At 39.5% G+C, this 15,807-nt stretch overlaps 1 protein-coding gene across 4 annotated transcripts in view; it reads left to right on the top strand.

Moving 5' to 3' along the window:
* Positions 1 to 15,807, top strand: part of RABGAP1 (RAB GTPase activating protein 1) — a 178,395-nt gene that overhangs the window by 40,507 nt on the left and 122,081 nt on the right. For 3 of the 4 annotated variants that reach the window (XM_017548365.2, XM_017548363.2, XM_017548364.2), the window contains one exon: positions 15,569 to 15,803. The exons of the other annotated variant lie outside the window; for it this stretch is intronic. In XM_017548365.2, the coding sequence (XP_017403854.1) occupies positions 15,569 to 15,803 (235 nt within the window). The remainder of the gene's footprint in view (positions 1 to 15,568; positions 15,804 to 15,807) is intronic. 4 annotated transcript variants of the gene reach the window in all.

Here is a 15,807-nt window from a genome sequence, read left to right as displayed (position 1 = left end):
TTAGTAGAGATGGGGTTTTGCCGTGTTGATTAGGCTGGTCTCAAACTCCTGGCTTCAAGTCACCCACTTACCTCAGCCTCCCAATGTGCTAGGATTACAGGTGTGGGCCACTGCACCAGGCCCTGGAATTTTTCTTTATTTCTTTTTTAGTGCTAACATTTATGCTTGGGACATACACATAAAAGTAGAACCATGAGCTAGGTGTCATAGTGTATACCGGTAGTCCCAGCTACTTAGGAGGCTGATGCAGGTGGATTGCTCAAAGCCCAGAGTTCAAGACTGCAGTACTCTATAAGCATGCTTGTGAATAGCCACTGCAGTCCAGCCTGGGCAACATAGCAAGACCCTGTCTCAAAAAAGAAAATTTTTAAAAACTTTTATTTTAGATAAGGGGATACATGTACAGGTTTGTTACAAATGTATGTTACATGATTCTGAGGTTTGGGATACAATTAAATCCAGGTAGTAAGCACAGTACACAATAGGTAGTTAGTTGTTCAACCCTTGTCTTCCTGTCTCCTTCACTTCCTACCCTCTGTTGTAGTCCTCAGTGTCCATTGTTCCCATCTTTATGTCCATGTGTACCCAATGGAAAATAGATTTTAAAAGCCTCTCACTATTCCACCCCAAAACTCCAAAATCCCAATTGAGTGTCTTGTTGAAAGGTCATTTGACAGCTAGTAATCTACTACAGGATAATAATTCCCATTTTTGAAAATATGATAACCTACAAAGCCTAAGAAGGTTCCAATATAAAATAATTAGAAAAGCTAGCTGAAATGTTACAATTTAATTGCCTAGCTATATTTACAAGAAAGTAATGGCAGTCTTTAAGGAACAAAAACAAAGAGGAGACTGAAGCTGGAACTATATATATGGGCTGACATTTGGACTGCACTGAGAAATTTGCTATTCTTTATAAACAAAATGCTTGGGTTTTGATAACTACGTTGGGCAAAAGGTAAGGCCTGGGTTTAGAGAGAGAGGTGTTGGAGCTGAGATCCCCTCATATAGTATACTAAGGGCCACATCCTAACTTGAAAGGATAGGGGAGAAATTCTCCCTGTAGTCACAGGAAGAACATAAGGAAACATATTTCTTAGCTTGGACACTAATTTGGAGGAGGGTCTTGTTGAGAATTTATGCCCACCAGGCTTGCCTTCATGTATGTTTAGAGCTTGAGTTCGCACTACTTGTATGTTCCTTGGTTGGTAATACTCCAGGCACCTTACAGAAGCAATTGCAGAACTACTCTGGAGGAACATACTTGCCACCCAGGCTACATGGTGTTCCGCCAGATAACCCTATTAAAGCAGAGCACACAACCCACAATTTACAAATACATACAAAGAATTACTATGAGCAAGTTAGCAAACCCCAGCAGAATTGAATCCCACTAGAACTTGGGCATTAGAATTATTAGGTATAACCTTTAAGGTAACTTTGATTAAAATCATTAAAGATTTAAAGCAAAATTAGAAAACATTTAAAAAGGACACAATATCAAAAAATGTAAAATTAAGCAAACTAAAAATGGAATTCTACAATTTAGAGCCAGTGAAATTAAAAGTGCAGAAGGTGTGTTAAACAGCAAATTACACATGGCTGCAGAGAGAATCAAATACCTGGAAAATGGATCTGAAGAAATTATCCAGAAGATAGCATTGAAAGATAAGATATGAAAGACCACTTAAACAACATGAAAATTAAGATGAGAAGGACCAGTCATCTTAAGTGTTCTATAATAAGCGAATGCAGAAGATGGAAGAAAATATTTGAAGAGATAATAGTTGAATATTTTCCAGAAGTGATAAAAGATATAAATCATTGGCTTCAAAAAACACAGTAAGTCCCAAGTGGAATGATAGTGAAACTGGAGAACATCAAAGCCAGAGAGAAAATAATAAAAGGCTGAGTGAGTATAGAGACGAACTGGACTCGGTGCCTGTATGTAAGATGCTTATAGCTTAGGGTAGATGACAGTTTTTAAAAATCTTGTTACAGTTGTGTCTACTAGTTTTTCCTTTCTAAAAAATTACCTCTGCCTGTTGTAGTGGCACATGTCTCTACTCCCAGCACTTTGGGAGGCTGAGGCAAGAGGATCACTGGAGCACAGAAGTTTGAGACAAGCCTGGGCAACAACAGTGAGACCCTGTCTCTTTTTTCAAAAAAAAAAAATAAAAGTAGAGAACCAAGTCACTTCAGTACTCAGTGGATTAAAACAATTAATTTCTTGGCTGGTTGTGGTGGATCACGCTTGTAATCCTAGCACTTTGGGAGGCTGAGGTGGGCGGATCACAAGGTCAAGAGATCGAGACCATCCTGGCCAACTTGGTGAAACTCCATCTTTACTAAAAATTCAAAAATTAGTTGGGTGTGGTGGTGCACACCTATAGTCCCAGCTACTGGGGAAGCTAAGGCAGGAGAATGCTACAGGAGGTAGAGGTTGCGTTGAGCCAAGATCATGCCACTGCACTTTAGCCTGGTGGCAAAGTAAAACTCCATCTCAAAAAAAAAAAAAAAAAAAAAAAAACTCCCCTTCCAAAAAAACATAAAAAAAGTGATTTCTCTTGATCTGTGGATTGGTTGGTTTTTGCTCATCTTGTACTCATACAACTTCATTCATCTGATGGGTCAGGTGGGGACTGGGCTTGACTAGGATAGCTGGGTCTCCCTCCATGAAGCCTCTCAATTTAGGCTTCTTCACAGCAGTGTGATCTTAGGACGGGAGTAGTAGCTGTAAGGCCCTTAGGCTTGAGGCTTGGACATTACACCATGTGGATTCTGTTGTTCAAAGCAAGTCACAAGTTCAGTCCAGATTCAAGGTTTGGGGAAAATAGCCTATGTCTCTTGATTGGAGCTGCTGTAGAGATTCTCTGGCCATATTTGATTTTCAACATCAATATAGTTAAATGAATGCTGTGGTGCAGATGAGTGAAGGGTGCTATAGAACAGAGGATGGAAACCTAACTCAGCTTGAGGGAAGGGTCAAGGAAGGCTTCTTGGAGTGGATGATGCTTCAGATAAGCCATTTAAAGAAAAGTGTTATGTGATGGTGTGGTTATAGAAAACATAGAGGTATGGCTGGGCACAGTGGCCCACACCTGTAATCCCAGCACTTTGGGAGGCTGAAGTGGGAGGATTGCTTGAGCTCAGGAGTTTGAGACCAGCCTAGGCAGTATAGTGAGAGCCCACCTCTTAAAAGCAAAAGAAAACCTCACAAAACATAGAGGTATATTTCTTTTTTTTAATCTAGTCATCCATAAGCAGGTTTTTTTTTTTTTTTTTTTTTTTTTTTTTTTTTTTTTTTTTTTTTTTTTTTTTTTTTTTTTTTTTTTTTTTTTTGAGATGAGGTCTCGCTCTGTCGCCTAGGCTGGAGTGCAGTGGCACATTCTCGGCTCACTGCAAACTCTGCCTCCTGGGTTCAAGCAATTCTCCTGCCTCAGCCTCCCAAGTAGCTGGGATTACAGGTGTGCACCACCACACCCAGCTAATTTTTGTATTTTTAAGTAGATACTAGGTTTTACCATGTTGGTCAGGCTGGTCTCGAAACCCTGACTTTGTGATCCATCCGCCTCAGCCTCCCAAAGTGCTGGGATTACAGGAGTGAGCCACCGTACCAGGCTGTATTTTTCTTAGTAAAATGTTGTGACAACTCATATCAAAATCTAATAACTTTCCATAAAACAGAACAAGTATTTTTGATTCTTTTGAGACAGAATTTTGCTCTTGTTGCCCAGGCTGGAGTGCAATGGCGTGATCTCGGCTCACTGCAACTTCTGCCTCCCAGGCTCAAGCAATTCTCCTGTCTCAGCCTCCTGAGTAGCTGGGACTTCAGGTGCTCAGCACCATGCCTAGCTAATTTTTGTATTTTTAGTAGAGATGGGGTTTCACCATGTTGGCCAGGCTGGTCTTGAATTCCTGACCTCAGGTGATCCACCTTCCTCAGCCTCTCAGAGTGCTGGGATTACCAGAGTGAGCCACAGTGCCTGGCCAGAACATTTATTTTCTCCATCTGACTAACTATAAGTTCCTCTGAGTTAGGGATCTTAGCTCTTAGCCAGAGATACTCTATAAAGAATGTCTCAGGCCGGGCACGGTGGCTCACGCTTGTAATCCCAGCACTTTTGAGAGGCTGAGACGGGTGGATCACGAGGTCAAGAGATTGAGACCATCCTGGTCAACATGGTGAAACCGCGTCTCTACTAAAAATACAAAAATTAGCTGGGCATGGTGGTGCACGCCTGTAGTCCCAGCTACTCAGGAGGCTGAGGCAGGGGAATTGCCTGAACCCAGGAGACGGAGGTTGCAGTGAGCCGAGATCTCGCCATTGCACTCCAGCCTGGGTAACAAGAGCGAAACTCTGTCTCAAAAAAAAAAAAAAAAAAAGTCTCATACAAAGAAGTGAGTCTGTAGCATGTGATAAGATCCAGAAGCTTGAAAGAACCTGGAATCAGGACTACTGTGTGTAGTAGAATTGATTGTATTTGCTTTCCTTTTTGTCCCAAGATACAAATAGCCTTGCCATGTTTTTTTTTTCTTTAAATTATAATAATGTTTGCTTGATATAGAAGTCCAGACTGTAAGAGAAGTAATTAAATCCAGCCATGGCCAGACAGCATGGTGGCTCATGCCTGTAATCCCAACACTTTGGGAGGTGGAGGCAGGAGGATTGCCTGAGCCCAGGAGTTCTAGACCAACCTAGGTAACATGATGGGACCCTGTCTCTATTTTAAAAATTAGAAAATTAAAGTAAAACCCATCCATAATCCCATTACTTAGTGAATCAGTCATAAATGTTTTGAGCCTGTCTTCAGTTGACTTTTCAGGATAAATTCATATGCTGCTTTTCTTTCCCCTCCTCTTTTTGTTTTAAAGTAATGCTAGAAATTCCTAATGTTACCTTCAGGTTGTTTGGTTTTGCCTTCATACAGTAAGATAAAGAGATTGATAATCAGAACATCCATGGTTTATGAAGTAAATCATAAACAAATTTACTGATTTAAGAAAGATCACAGAATGATTATGTGAGCAGGTTTGAGATTAGTAACTAAATCTTCAAATATCCAAATTGGACCTTTGGTTATTTTGTGTCGTGCATTTTGACACAGCTAAAGTTATTTAATGTTAAAAGTTATAAGTAACATGCATACTTATTAATTGTTCAGGTTTTACACTGAAGCTCAGCGGTGTTACTCAATTTGAACAGTTTTCATTTGTTTTCACTGCAGTAGGATTAAAACAGTGGAAACTGTAGATCATTAGGAATTCGTCTTTAATTTTCTGGTCGTCTAGGGACTTCTCAAGCACAAACTGTCACTTCCTACATAGGCATGTTTTCTTGAGGGCCTAAATATCCCTCAGAAAAGGATTCCAAACTGCCTGAAGTAGTTTCGTATAACTGGCAAATCAAGTGGGGCCAAGATGGTATTGTTGCAGTGAAAGGAAGCAGGGACTATAAATTTAGAAGTGGAAAATTGAAACCAGGAAATGACTCTGGATTTTGCGTTTGGAACATTTTGTCCTTTGGTTCCATAAATTCAGTTTTGCTCTCAAGGAAACAGACTTGTAGCCAATTCTACCATACAGGTTATTGCCTTTATTTGATATTTTTAGAATGGACAAATGTTATTCAATATGCTGCTTTTGTGCATGAATAGTAAGTGTGTTCTTAGAGTTTTTTGGGCCACGAAAAGCAGAACTACTTGTTTTCTATGTTATTGTTTGTTTTCAAACCTCAACTCTAATAGTTAGATCAGAGTTTCTTTAAAAAGAGCTGAGAGTGGGGTGGAGGAATACCAGCACTTATTGGATGCTATTTGGCAGGTACTGTGATGTGACAGTTAAACGAGATCGTTCTGTAAAAAATACATGATACAGTGCCTGAAATACACGCAAGTGCCCAATAATGTATTCGAACCCTAATAACAATTCTGTAAGATAGACATTAACACCCTCATTTTAGAGATTAGACAGTTTTGGCTCCCAGACATTAATTTGCTCTCAGTTACAGAGTTAATGTCAATGCAGTGTCCCAAATCCAGATCTGTCTCACTTAGGAGCCCAAGTATGACTACTAAGTTCAATTGCATAGGCCTCACACAGAACAGTTCTAGTGAGAGCCATTCATATAATCTATGCTGTGAATGGTGCCTCTTGGAGTTGTGCCACAAAACAGCTCTGAGCCCAATTTTTTTTTTTTTTTAGTACCACCCTGCTATGTAGGCAGAATTATGAATAAATGATTCATCATGCAGTCTCCCTCCCTTTAGACATTTATGTCATATGTTTACAGTAGCTGCTAAATGCTAAATTGGCCTCTTTATACTGATTGTTTTCCTTGGCAATTCAGGACTGTTTCCTAAAGAACTGTTTCTTCCTTTTAATGTAGATTACATGGAGATAAACACAAATCTAAACATAATTCCTAGTATTAGTAATCATAAATATTTGTTTTGCTTTTTTTATCTTCATATTTGTGCTAAATTACATTAGAAGTCTTTGTTGGACTTCAAAATAAAGTATATTGTTTTTTGCACTGGGCTTTTGAACTTGCCCAGTATTCTTATTGTAAATGTTAGACCTTAATGACGTTTGCTCAGAATAAAGAAAAATTATGGCATTTGTTTTTGTTTTTGTATTTTAATAGATAAAGCTAAATTCATTCAGATTTTGCTTGCTATAATTAAACCAAAATTTATGGAATATTCAGTATCCAAATAGGCTAAAGTAATAATGCTTTGGCTTCCATTCTTTGCATTTGAAACATTCAGTTCAGTAAATGTGTATTTCAGGTGTGTTATTTCCCAGTCACTGTCTGAAGCTTTGGGGATATGAAGATAATTTAACAAACAATCTCTGCCCAGTCTGGTTCAAGGGACTCACTAAACAAATATTTTCTAAAACAAGTAACAATGCTGGAATAAACATATATGTGAATATTATGGTAGCCCTGAGGAGGGAGTGATTAAATAATGTCTAAAGGGGTTAAGATCTCCCAGAGGAGGTAACAGAAGTTAAGGTTGGTCTTAAAGAATACACAGGAGGAGAGGATGGCTTTCCAGGAAAGGAAACACTCCATGCAAAGTGTGGGTGCTTCAAAGTTTATGATGTGTCCTGGGAAAGTTGAGTAGTTTGATGTGACTAAGTGACTGGAAGGGTAGAATGAGCAGAGTTGTGAAAAGTCTTACGAATTTGGCTTTATCTTTTTGGCCTTGAGGAACCATGGAAGGATTTAAAAATAAGGCAGTGCTTAATCACAGCTAAGATGGGCAATTCGCAGTGGCTCACGCCTGTAATCCCAGCACTTTGGGAGGCCGAGGCAGGTGGATCAAGAGGTCAGGAGATCAAGACCATCCTGGCCAACCTGGTGAAACCCCGTCTCTACTAAAACACAAAAAGCTAGCCGGGCATGGTGATGCACACCTGTGGTCCCAGCTACTCGGAAGGCTGCAGCAGGAGAATCACTTGAACCCGGGAGGTGGAGGTTGTAGTGAGCCAAGATCGCACCTCTGCACTCCAGCCTGGTGACAGAACAAGACTCCGTCTCAAAAAAAAAAAAAGATTGGCAATTGTAAGTTGAATGGTGGCCGTATATGAAAGAGAGAGAGAGGAAAGGCAGGGAAACTACTAACTTTGCAATAGGCTTACATAAAATGAAAGAGGTTACTAAGGTATTAGCTATACAGAGAAAATAGAAGATGGGAAAAATGGACAATTTTTTTAGGATTTGTGACTTTTATGGGAATGAGAGAAATCAAGGAGGATTGTGATTCTTAATTTGGTCATGGATTGAATGGTAGTGGAACTAATTGATTTAAAAAGGATGCAAGAGAGCCAGGCACAGTGGCTCACACCTGTAATCCCAACAGGGAGGCCGAGGTGGGCAGATACTTGAGGCCAGGAGTTCGAGACCAGCCTAGCCAACATGATGAAACCCCATCTCTACTAAAAATAGAAATTAGTCAGGCGTGATGGCGCACTCCTGCAATCCTGGCTGCTTGGAAGGCTGAGACATGAGAATCACTTGAAGCCAGGAGGCGGAGGTTGCAGTGAGCAGAGATTGTGCCACTGTACTACAACCTGGGTGACAGAACGAGACTCTGTGCCCCCTTCCCCCCCCAAAAAAAAAAAATAGAAGGATGCAGGAAGAGGATCAGTGGCTTAAATTTTGGATAGAATAAGTTTGATGTATCCAACTGAAGGTATCTGTCCAGTAGACAGTTGAAGGGGTTGTAGATACAGATTTAGGATTTTTTGTATGTTGTTGGGAGTAAATACCGTACAGTGGCACAGGAGAGTCTATAACATGAAGTTAATCCCAAAGACAGGATCCTGGATGAGCACCTTTTGTAGAGTAGATAGAAAAAAGGAACAGTTGTGTTCTCAAATTGTGTCTTTTGTAGAAATCATACTTTTCTATTTTATTTTAAGTCAGATTTTTTGGGATAAAATTTACACCAATAAAATGCAATCCTCTTAATTGTATGGTCCTGAGTTTTAACAAATGTAAACTCTCATGGAACGACCAGCACAGTCAAGATGGAGAATACTTTCATTACTCCCAAAAGTCCCTTTGTGCATCTACATAGTCATCCCTCTATTCCCCTGCCCAGTCCCTGGTAACCAGTGGTCTGATTTCTGTCCCTGTAGTTTTGCCTTTCCCAGAATGCCAGGTGAATGGAGTCATACAGTATGTAGCCTTTTTGTGTCTGGCTTTTATATAAAATAATGCTTTTGAGATTTGTCCATGTCACTGTGTTTATTCGTAGTTTATTCCTTTTTATCACTGAGTAATATTTCCATTTTATAGATCTGTAACAATCATTTTGTTTATCCATTCACTAGTGAATAAACATTTGGGTTGTATTCAGTTTTTGGCTATTATGAATAATACATTAACATTTGCAGCCGGGCATTGGTGGCTCATTCCTGTAGTCTCAGCAACTTGGGAGGCTGAGATGGGAAGATCACAGAGCCCAGAAGTTTGAGGCTGCCTTTGGCTATGATTGTGCCACTGTATAGTAGCCTGGTCAGTAGAGCAAGAACCTGTCTCTAAAAAAAATTAATTTGCTAACAGGTTTTTGTGTAGACATATGCTTTTATTTTTCTTGGGTAAATACTTAGGAGTGAGTCATATGGTAAGTGTAATGTTTAACCTTATAAAACTTTATAAAAAATGGCTAATGTGACTAGTGCATTTTGTATTCCCACCAACAATATATGAGAGTTTCCTAGTTGCTCCTCATCCTGGTCAGCCCTTCCTATTGTCAGAGTTGTTTTGAATTTTAGTCATTGTTTTTATTTTATTTTATTTGAACCAGGGTCTTGCTCTGTTGCCCAGGCTGGAGTGCAGTGGTGCAAAAAATCTCACTGCAGCCTCAACCTCTTGGATTCAAATGATCCTCCCACCTCAGCCTCTTGAGTAGCTGGGACCAAGGTGTGTGCCACTATGCCTGGCTAATTTTTTAAAATTTTTGTAGAATTGGGGTCTCACCATGTTGCCCAGGCTAGTCTTGAACTCCTAGATACAGGCAGTCACCTGCCTCAGCCTCCTAAAGTGCTCGGATTATAGGCATGAACCATGCCCAGACTATAGTCATTCTTATAGGAGTATAGAGGCATCCTATTATAGTTTCTGTTTCCCTGATGGCTAGTGATATTTTCTTTTTATGTGCTTATTTGCCATGTAGGTATCTTTGGTGAAATGCCCTTTTTAATTGGGCAGTTTGTTTTCTTCTTAAGAGTTCTTTATATATTCTGGATATAAGTCTTTCATCACATATATGACTTGCAAATATATTTTCCAAGTCTGACTTATCTTTTCATTCTCTTGAGAGTTTCTTTTGAGTAGAACTTTTAAATTTTAATAAAGTTCATGTTCTCAAGTTTTTCTTTTATGGTTCATACTTTTTGTGTTCTAAGAAATCTCAATTACAAGGATTTATATTTTATTTTGTATGCTTTATAGTTTTAGGGCACACTTAGGTTTGTAATCCCTTTTGAGTTAATTTTTTTGTATATGATGTGAACTATTAAGATTCATGTTCTTGCATATGGATGTCAGATTAATTGTTCCAGCTTCATTTTTTTATTCATCACTTTCTCTATTTAATTACCTTGACAGATCAGTTAAAGATCAATTGGCCATATTTGTGTGCATCTTTTTTTGGACTCTATTCTGTCCCATTGATCTATATATTTGCCTTTTCACTAATACCACATGTCTTCATGACTTTACCTGAAACTACATTTATTTTAGAGATGGTGGTGGTATCTGTTAGGAATGCTATTGACAGCAAGGAAGAGAAAGCCCTGCTGAGAGTGGGTTTATTTTTCTGCTGTAAGAAGAAGTCTGGTGATAAGCAGTTGCTAGTTTGTTTAACCTGTTCATCCATACCAGGGTTCAACAAACTATAGTCTGCTGGCCTAATCTGGCCTGGCACCTTGTTTTTGTAAATAAAATGTAATTGGAACATAGCCACATTAGTTTGTTTACACATTGTTTATGGCCACTTTCATGCTATAAAGTCAGAGCTGAGTAGCTGCAAGAGAGACTAATATAAGGCCTACAAAGTCTAAAATATTCATTATCTAGCTCTTTAGAGAAAACATTTCCTAACTTCTGATCTGTACCATTAAGGACCCAATTTCTTTTATCCGCTCATTCATTTTTGGCTCACTGACTCTTTTTTAAGACAAGGGATCTCCTTATGTTGCCCAGGCTGGCCTGAAGTGATCCTTCCCCGCAGCCTCCTGAGTATCTGGGACGGCAGGCACACACCATTGTGCTTGGCTTGACTTACTGAAATTTTGTTCTGTGTCACCTCATTGTCATAGTACATCCACCATGGTTCCATATTCATGTTCCAAGGCAAGAAGAAGAGGTAAAGGGGATGACACTAATCATGCTTGTTTATTTTATTGGGAAAAGCAACAGTCTTCTAGAAGCTTCCCAGCCAATTTCTGTTTACATCTCAAAGGCTAAAATTATGTTATATAGTAAACTATACCTGTAAGGGAAGCTGGAAACTACTGACTTTTCTAGCCTCTCTAGTGGAGGTAGGCATGTGCCAAAAGTAACTATTATTTGCTATTAGTCCTTTTATCATGATGGACCATTCATATTAGAAAATAAATGAACTGCGTAAGTTCCTAGCCCGGTGATTCTCAAACTTTGTTGCATGTGAACGTCTCATGGAGTGCAGAATATAGGTTCTTGGGGCCCATGCACAGAGGTTTTCTTGGGTGGAGTCAAGGGATTTGCATTTTCAAAAAGCACCAGAGATCATTTTGATGCCTATGTGGACCCTCTGGTAAATACTATGTTGGCATTTTAGTTTGGGATTTTGTTCTGAGGCAGTGTTTCTCAATCCTGGTTGTGTATCAGAATCATATGTGGAGGTTCCTTTTTCTTTTTTTTTTTTTTTCTTTTCTGTTCTGTTCTATTATTCTATTCTATTCTATTCTATTCTATTCTATTCTTTTCTTTTTTGAGATGGAGTCTTGCTCTGTCACTCAGGCTGGAGTGCAGTGGTGTGATCTTGGGCTCAAGTCCCCAGGTTCAAGCAATTGTCCTGCCTCTGCCTCCTGAGTAGCTGGGGCTACAGGTGTATGCCACAATGCCTGGCTGATTTTTGTATTTTTTAGTGGAGATGGAGTTTCACCATGTTGGCTAGACTGGTCTTAAACTCCTGGCCTCAAGTGATCTGCCTGCCTAAGTCTCCCCAAGTGCTGGGATTACAGGTTTGAGCCACCACCACACCCAGGCAAAAAATAACTTTTTAAAGCAGAACTTCTGAAAAAAGATTACTGTGTATTAATGTTGACTGTGTGATGGATTCCATGCTGTATATTACATGCTTTTGTTCGTTTCATGCTGCATAGTAATAGTGGTAGTTTTGTTGGATAGTCATGGTCAAAAATAATTAATCTGAGACTGTTTCTCAGAGTGTAGTTCCCAGGCTAGCAGCATCACTGTGTTTTGGGGATTTTTTAGAAATTCAAATTATTAAGCATTACCCCAGACTGACTTAACTGGAAACTCAGACAGGGCCCAACGGTCTGTTTCAGCAAGTTCTCCTGGTGATTCTGATGCATGTCAAAGTTTCAGAACCTTGAAAGACACTGCTGAATGTTTTCCAGCTTGGTTTAGATAAAATTAGTTGACTGCCCTAAACCTAAAAAAGAACTTAATTGATTAAAGTACATAGTAGGCCTGGTGTCGTGGCTCATGCCTTTAACCCTAGCACTTTGGGAGGCTGAGGTGGGAGGATCACTTGAGGTCAGGAGTACAATACCAGCCTGGCCAACATGGTGAAACCCCGTCTCTACTAAAAATGCAAAAACTACCTGGGCATGTTGGCTTGTGCCTGTAGTCCCAGCTACTTGGGAGGCTGAGGCAAAAGAAACATCTGAACCCAGGAGGTAGAGGTTGCAGTAAGCCCGGATCATGCCACTGCACTCTAGCCTGGGCAACAGACAAAGCAAGGCTCTATCTCAATACAAAAAAAAAGTATGGGTACTGTACTGTTATAGGTAGTAATTTGGAATTGGATTCAACATTCACAAGTGATCTAACATAATTGTTGCATATTGTATTTGATAAAACTATCCAAGGCATTTGTTAGATTACTATTTTTAAACCACTCTTAGTAATCAACTGTTTTGCGTGTATACATGTTTTTTGTTTTGTTTTTTTGAGATGGAGTCTCTCTCTGTCGCCAGGCTATAGTGCAGTGGCACTATCTCAGCTGACTGCAACCTCTGCCTCCCGGGTTCAAGCAATTCTCCTGCCTCAGCCTCCAGAGTAGCTGGGACTATAGGCATGTGCCACCACACCCAGCTAATTTTTGTATTTTTTAGTAGAGATGGGGCTTCACCATGTTGGCCAGGATAGTCTTGATCTCTTTACCTAATGATCTGCCCGCCTCGGCCTCCCAAAGTGCTGGGATTACAGGCATGAGCCACCTCACCTGACCACTTTTTCCTAGTTTTTAAGGAAGAGTTAAGGACATTGAAGAGAGTTCTTATGTTTATAAAACTTATAAAGTAGGGAAGAATGCAAGATAAACATGTAAATACAAGGGAAATGTGTAAACATGTTTTGTTTCAGGGTTAGCTACATTTCTGTGATTGGTAAATTTATTACAATGTAGGTAGCCTATTGCAACAGAAAACTTCGGTTTATTCATGCCAAAGAGCAAAACAGTACTTCATAGCATGTAATATGTCTTTATTCAATTCCAGTTGCATTCCCACTTGTAATTACTAATTGCTTCAATAGGTAATCTAGTATCTTCTCTCATCTGTTTCTGGGATGCTATATAACTCTACTCCTATATGTTATTTCTTCCTACCCTTGTAAAAGTTAGTTTAGGCTCATTTGGGCTGTCTTTTATTTACTCCAGGTAATACGGTATTTATTCTCCAGTTTTGAAAAACTAAGAGGCTAATTGGATCTAAGCTTTAGTTTGATTTTTAGGTGCTTTAAAAATTTTTTAAGCTGGGTGTGGTGGCATTGCTTATATTCAGTTACTCAGAAGGCTGATAAGGGCGGGTCACCTGAGCCCAGGAGTTCAAGTCCATCCTGGGCAACACAGCAATATGGTGTCTCTTCTCAAAAAAAGTTTTTGAGACAACGTTTTGCTCTGTGAACCAGGCTGAAGTGCTGTGCTGTGATCTCGGTAACTATGGCCTAAATTTCCGAGGCTCCAGCGATCCTCCCACCTCAGCCTCCCAGTAGCTGGAACCACAGGCACGTGCTACCATGCACAGCTGATTTTTGTATTTTTGGTAGAGATAGGGTTTCACCATGGTGCCCAGACTGGTCTCGAACTCTTGTGGTCAAGCAGTCTGCCCACCTCAGCCACCCAAAGGGCTGGGATTATAGGTGTGAGCCACTGTGCCCAAAAAAAAAAAAAAAAAAAAAAAAAAAAAACTTTTTAAAGCAGAACTTCTGAAAAAAAAATTCAATTGCACTTGTGTATGTGTAGAATCTGATTTAACAAAGGGTTAAAATTACTTGGCCCACTTGTACTTCCATTAGCAGTAACTCCAAACATAAAATGAAATTCACAGAAACAGAAGTTGTCATTGAAGCCAAGAAAGAGGTCTTTATTTCTAAAGCAAAAGTAGTTGAAGTGTTGGAATTTTCTTGGGAAAATGTCAGCAGAAAACACTTGTCTTTTTCTCAGTCATAATTTGAAGCACAAGAGACTTGAAGTTTATAGAATTATAAAAGCCTGAATCAATAAAAACATTTGAATTGGATTTCTTGGTAGCCCAGCGGTTCCTACCTCTGTTATTGGAATTTTGCTTTCTAGCCTCTTCGTTAATTTTCCTAGGGTAGACCTTTTTTCTTTTTCTTTTTCTTTTTTTTTTTTTTTTTTAGACGGAGTTTCACTCATGTTACCCAGGCTGGAGTGCAATGGCGCGATCTCGGCTCACCGCAACCTCAGCCTCATGGGTTCAGGCAATTCTCCTGCCTCAGCCTCCTGAGTAGCTGGGATTACAGGCACGCACCACCATGCCCAGCTAATGTTTTGTATTTTTAGTAGAGACGGGGTTTCACCATGTTGACCAGGATGGTCTCGATCTCTTGATCTCGTGATCCACCCGCCTCGGCCTCCCAAAGTGCTGCGATTACAGGCTTGAGCCACCGCGCCCGGCCGACCTTTTTTCTTTAACATTCTCAAAGCCCTGCCCAATTTAACTTTCTGATAGAGTTTAGTCAGAAAGCCTCGTAAGTCAACTCCCTCTTTTTTCCCATGACTTTCTTTTTCTAACTCAATTCTTCTGTTAGTTTTTTAAGTATTTCTTAAGTAAGCACTTAGTGACAATACTGGGTTATGTCACTTGTGGTTTTTCTTGGCATTGGGCCGTATCCACTTGATTTTACACTTACTTGCTTCCTTGTTGAGGAACTAATAATAACCCATCATGACTCTCTGCAATTACTTGATATTATTGAAATAGAGTGCTTTTATTTCTCAGGACTATTTTATACATTTATGTCAGCTTTACTCAAGTATTTTAGAACTTTAAGAACCTGTTCATATCATATAAGTCTTCCTCAGAAATACAAGAGACTTGTATATGGCAGGAGTGGTAAAACATGTGAAAATATATTGCCTAATATGTGTGTTTCTGTTGATATCTTTTGGAAGCAAGCACATTTTTTCTTTTTTTTCTTACGGCTATAGGAGACACTAAGATGTTCTTTTTAAAAGCATTATTTCTCATCAGACAAATAAAATTACAAATATTTTAATTATTGTTAGTTTAGGACACAGTAAAAGACTTTGATAACATTGACAGGCAATCACATATATTTCTGGATATTAGTCTCAAGTTCGCTATGTACTTTTTCATAACTATATAAATTGAGAGAGCAGCTGTGGCCTTATTCATTGCAGATCTTGATTTATTCTATTTTTTTTAAAAACATTCAGAAAATATCTTTGTGTCAAAAGAAATGCTAATGATTTTCTTTAGAATATGAACCCATTGTAATCAGTACTGGGCAATCTTTCTCACTTTGCTGATTGCATGTATTTGTGACCCTTAGATTGTAGGGAATGGAAGTGAACAGCAGCTGCAAAAAGAACTAGCAGATGTACTGATGGATCCTCCAATGGACGACCAGCCAGGGGAAAAGGAGCTTGTGAAAAGGTCACAACTGGATGGTGAAGGAGATGGGCCTCTTTCTAATCAGCTCTCCGCTTCATCCACCATTAACCCCGTGCCATTAGTAGGGCTCCAAAAACCAGAGATGAGCCTGCCAGTGAAACCTGGACAAGGAGGTTA

Source organism: Cebus imitator, unplaced genomic scaffold, assembly GCF_001604975.1.
Source record: "Cebus imitator isolate Cc_AM_T3 unplaced genomic scaffold, Cebus_imitator-1.0 Scaffold206, whole genome shotgun sequence".
NCBI classification, from domain to species: Eukaryota; Metazoa; Chordata; class Mammalia; order Primates; family Cebidae; genus Cebus; species Cebus imitator.
The sequence above is the reverse complement of the archived record's forward strand: the minus strand, read 5'-3'. Positions and strand labels throughout refer to the sequence as shown.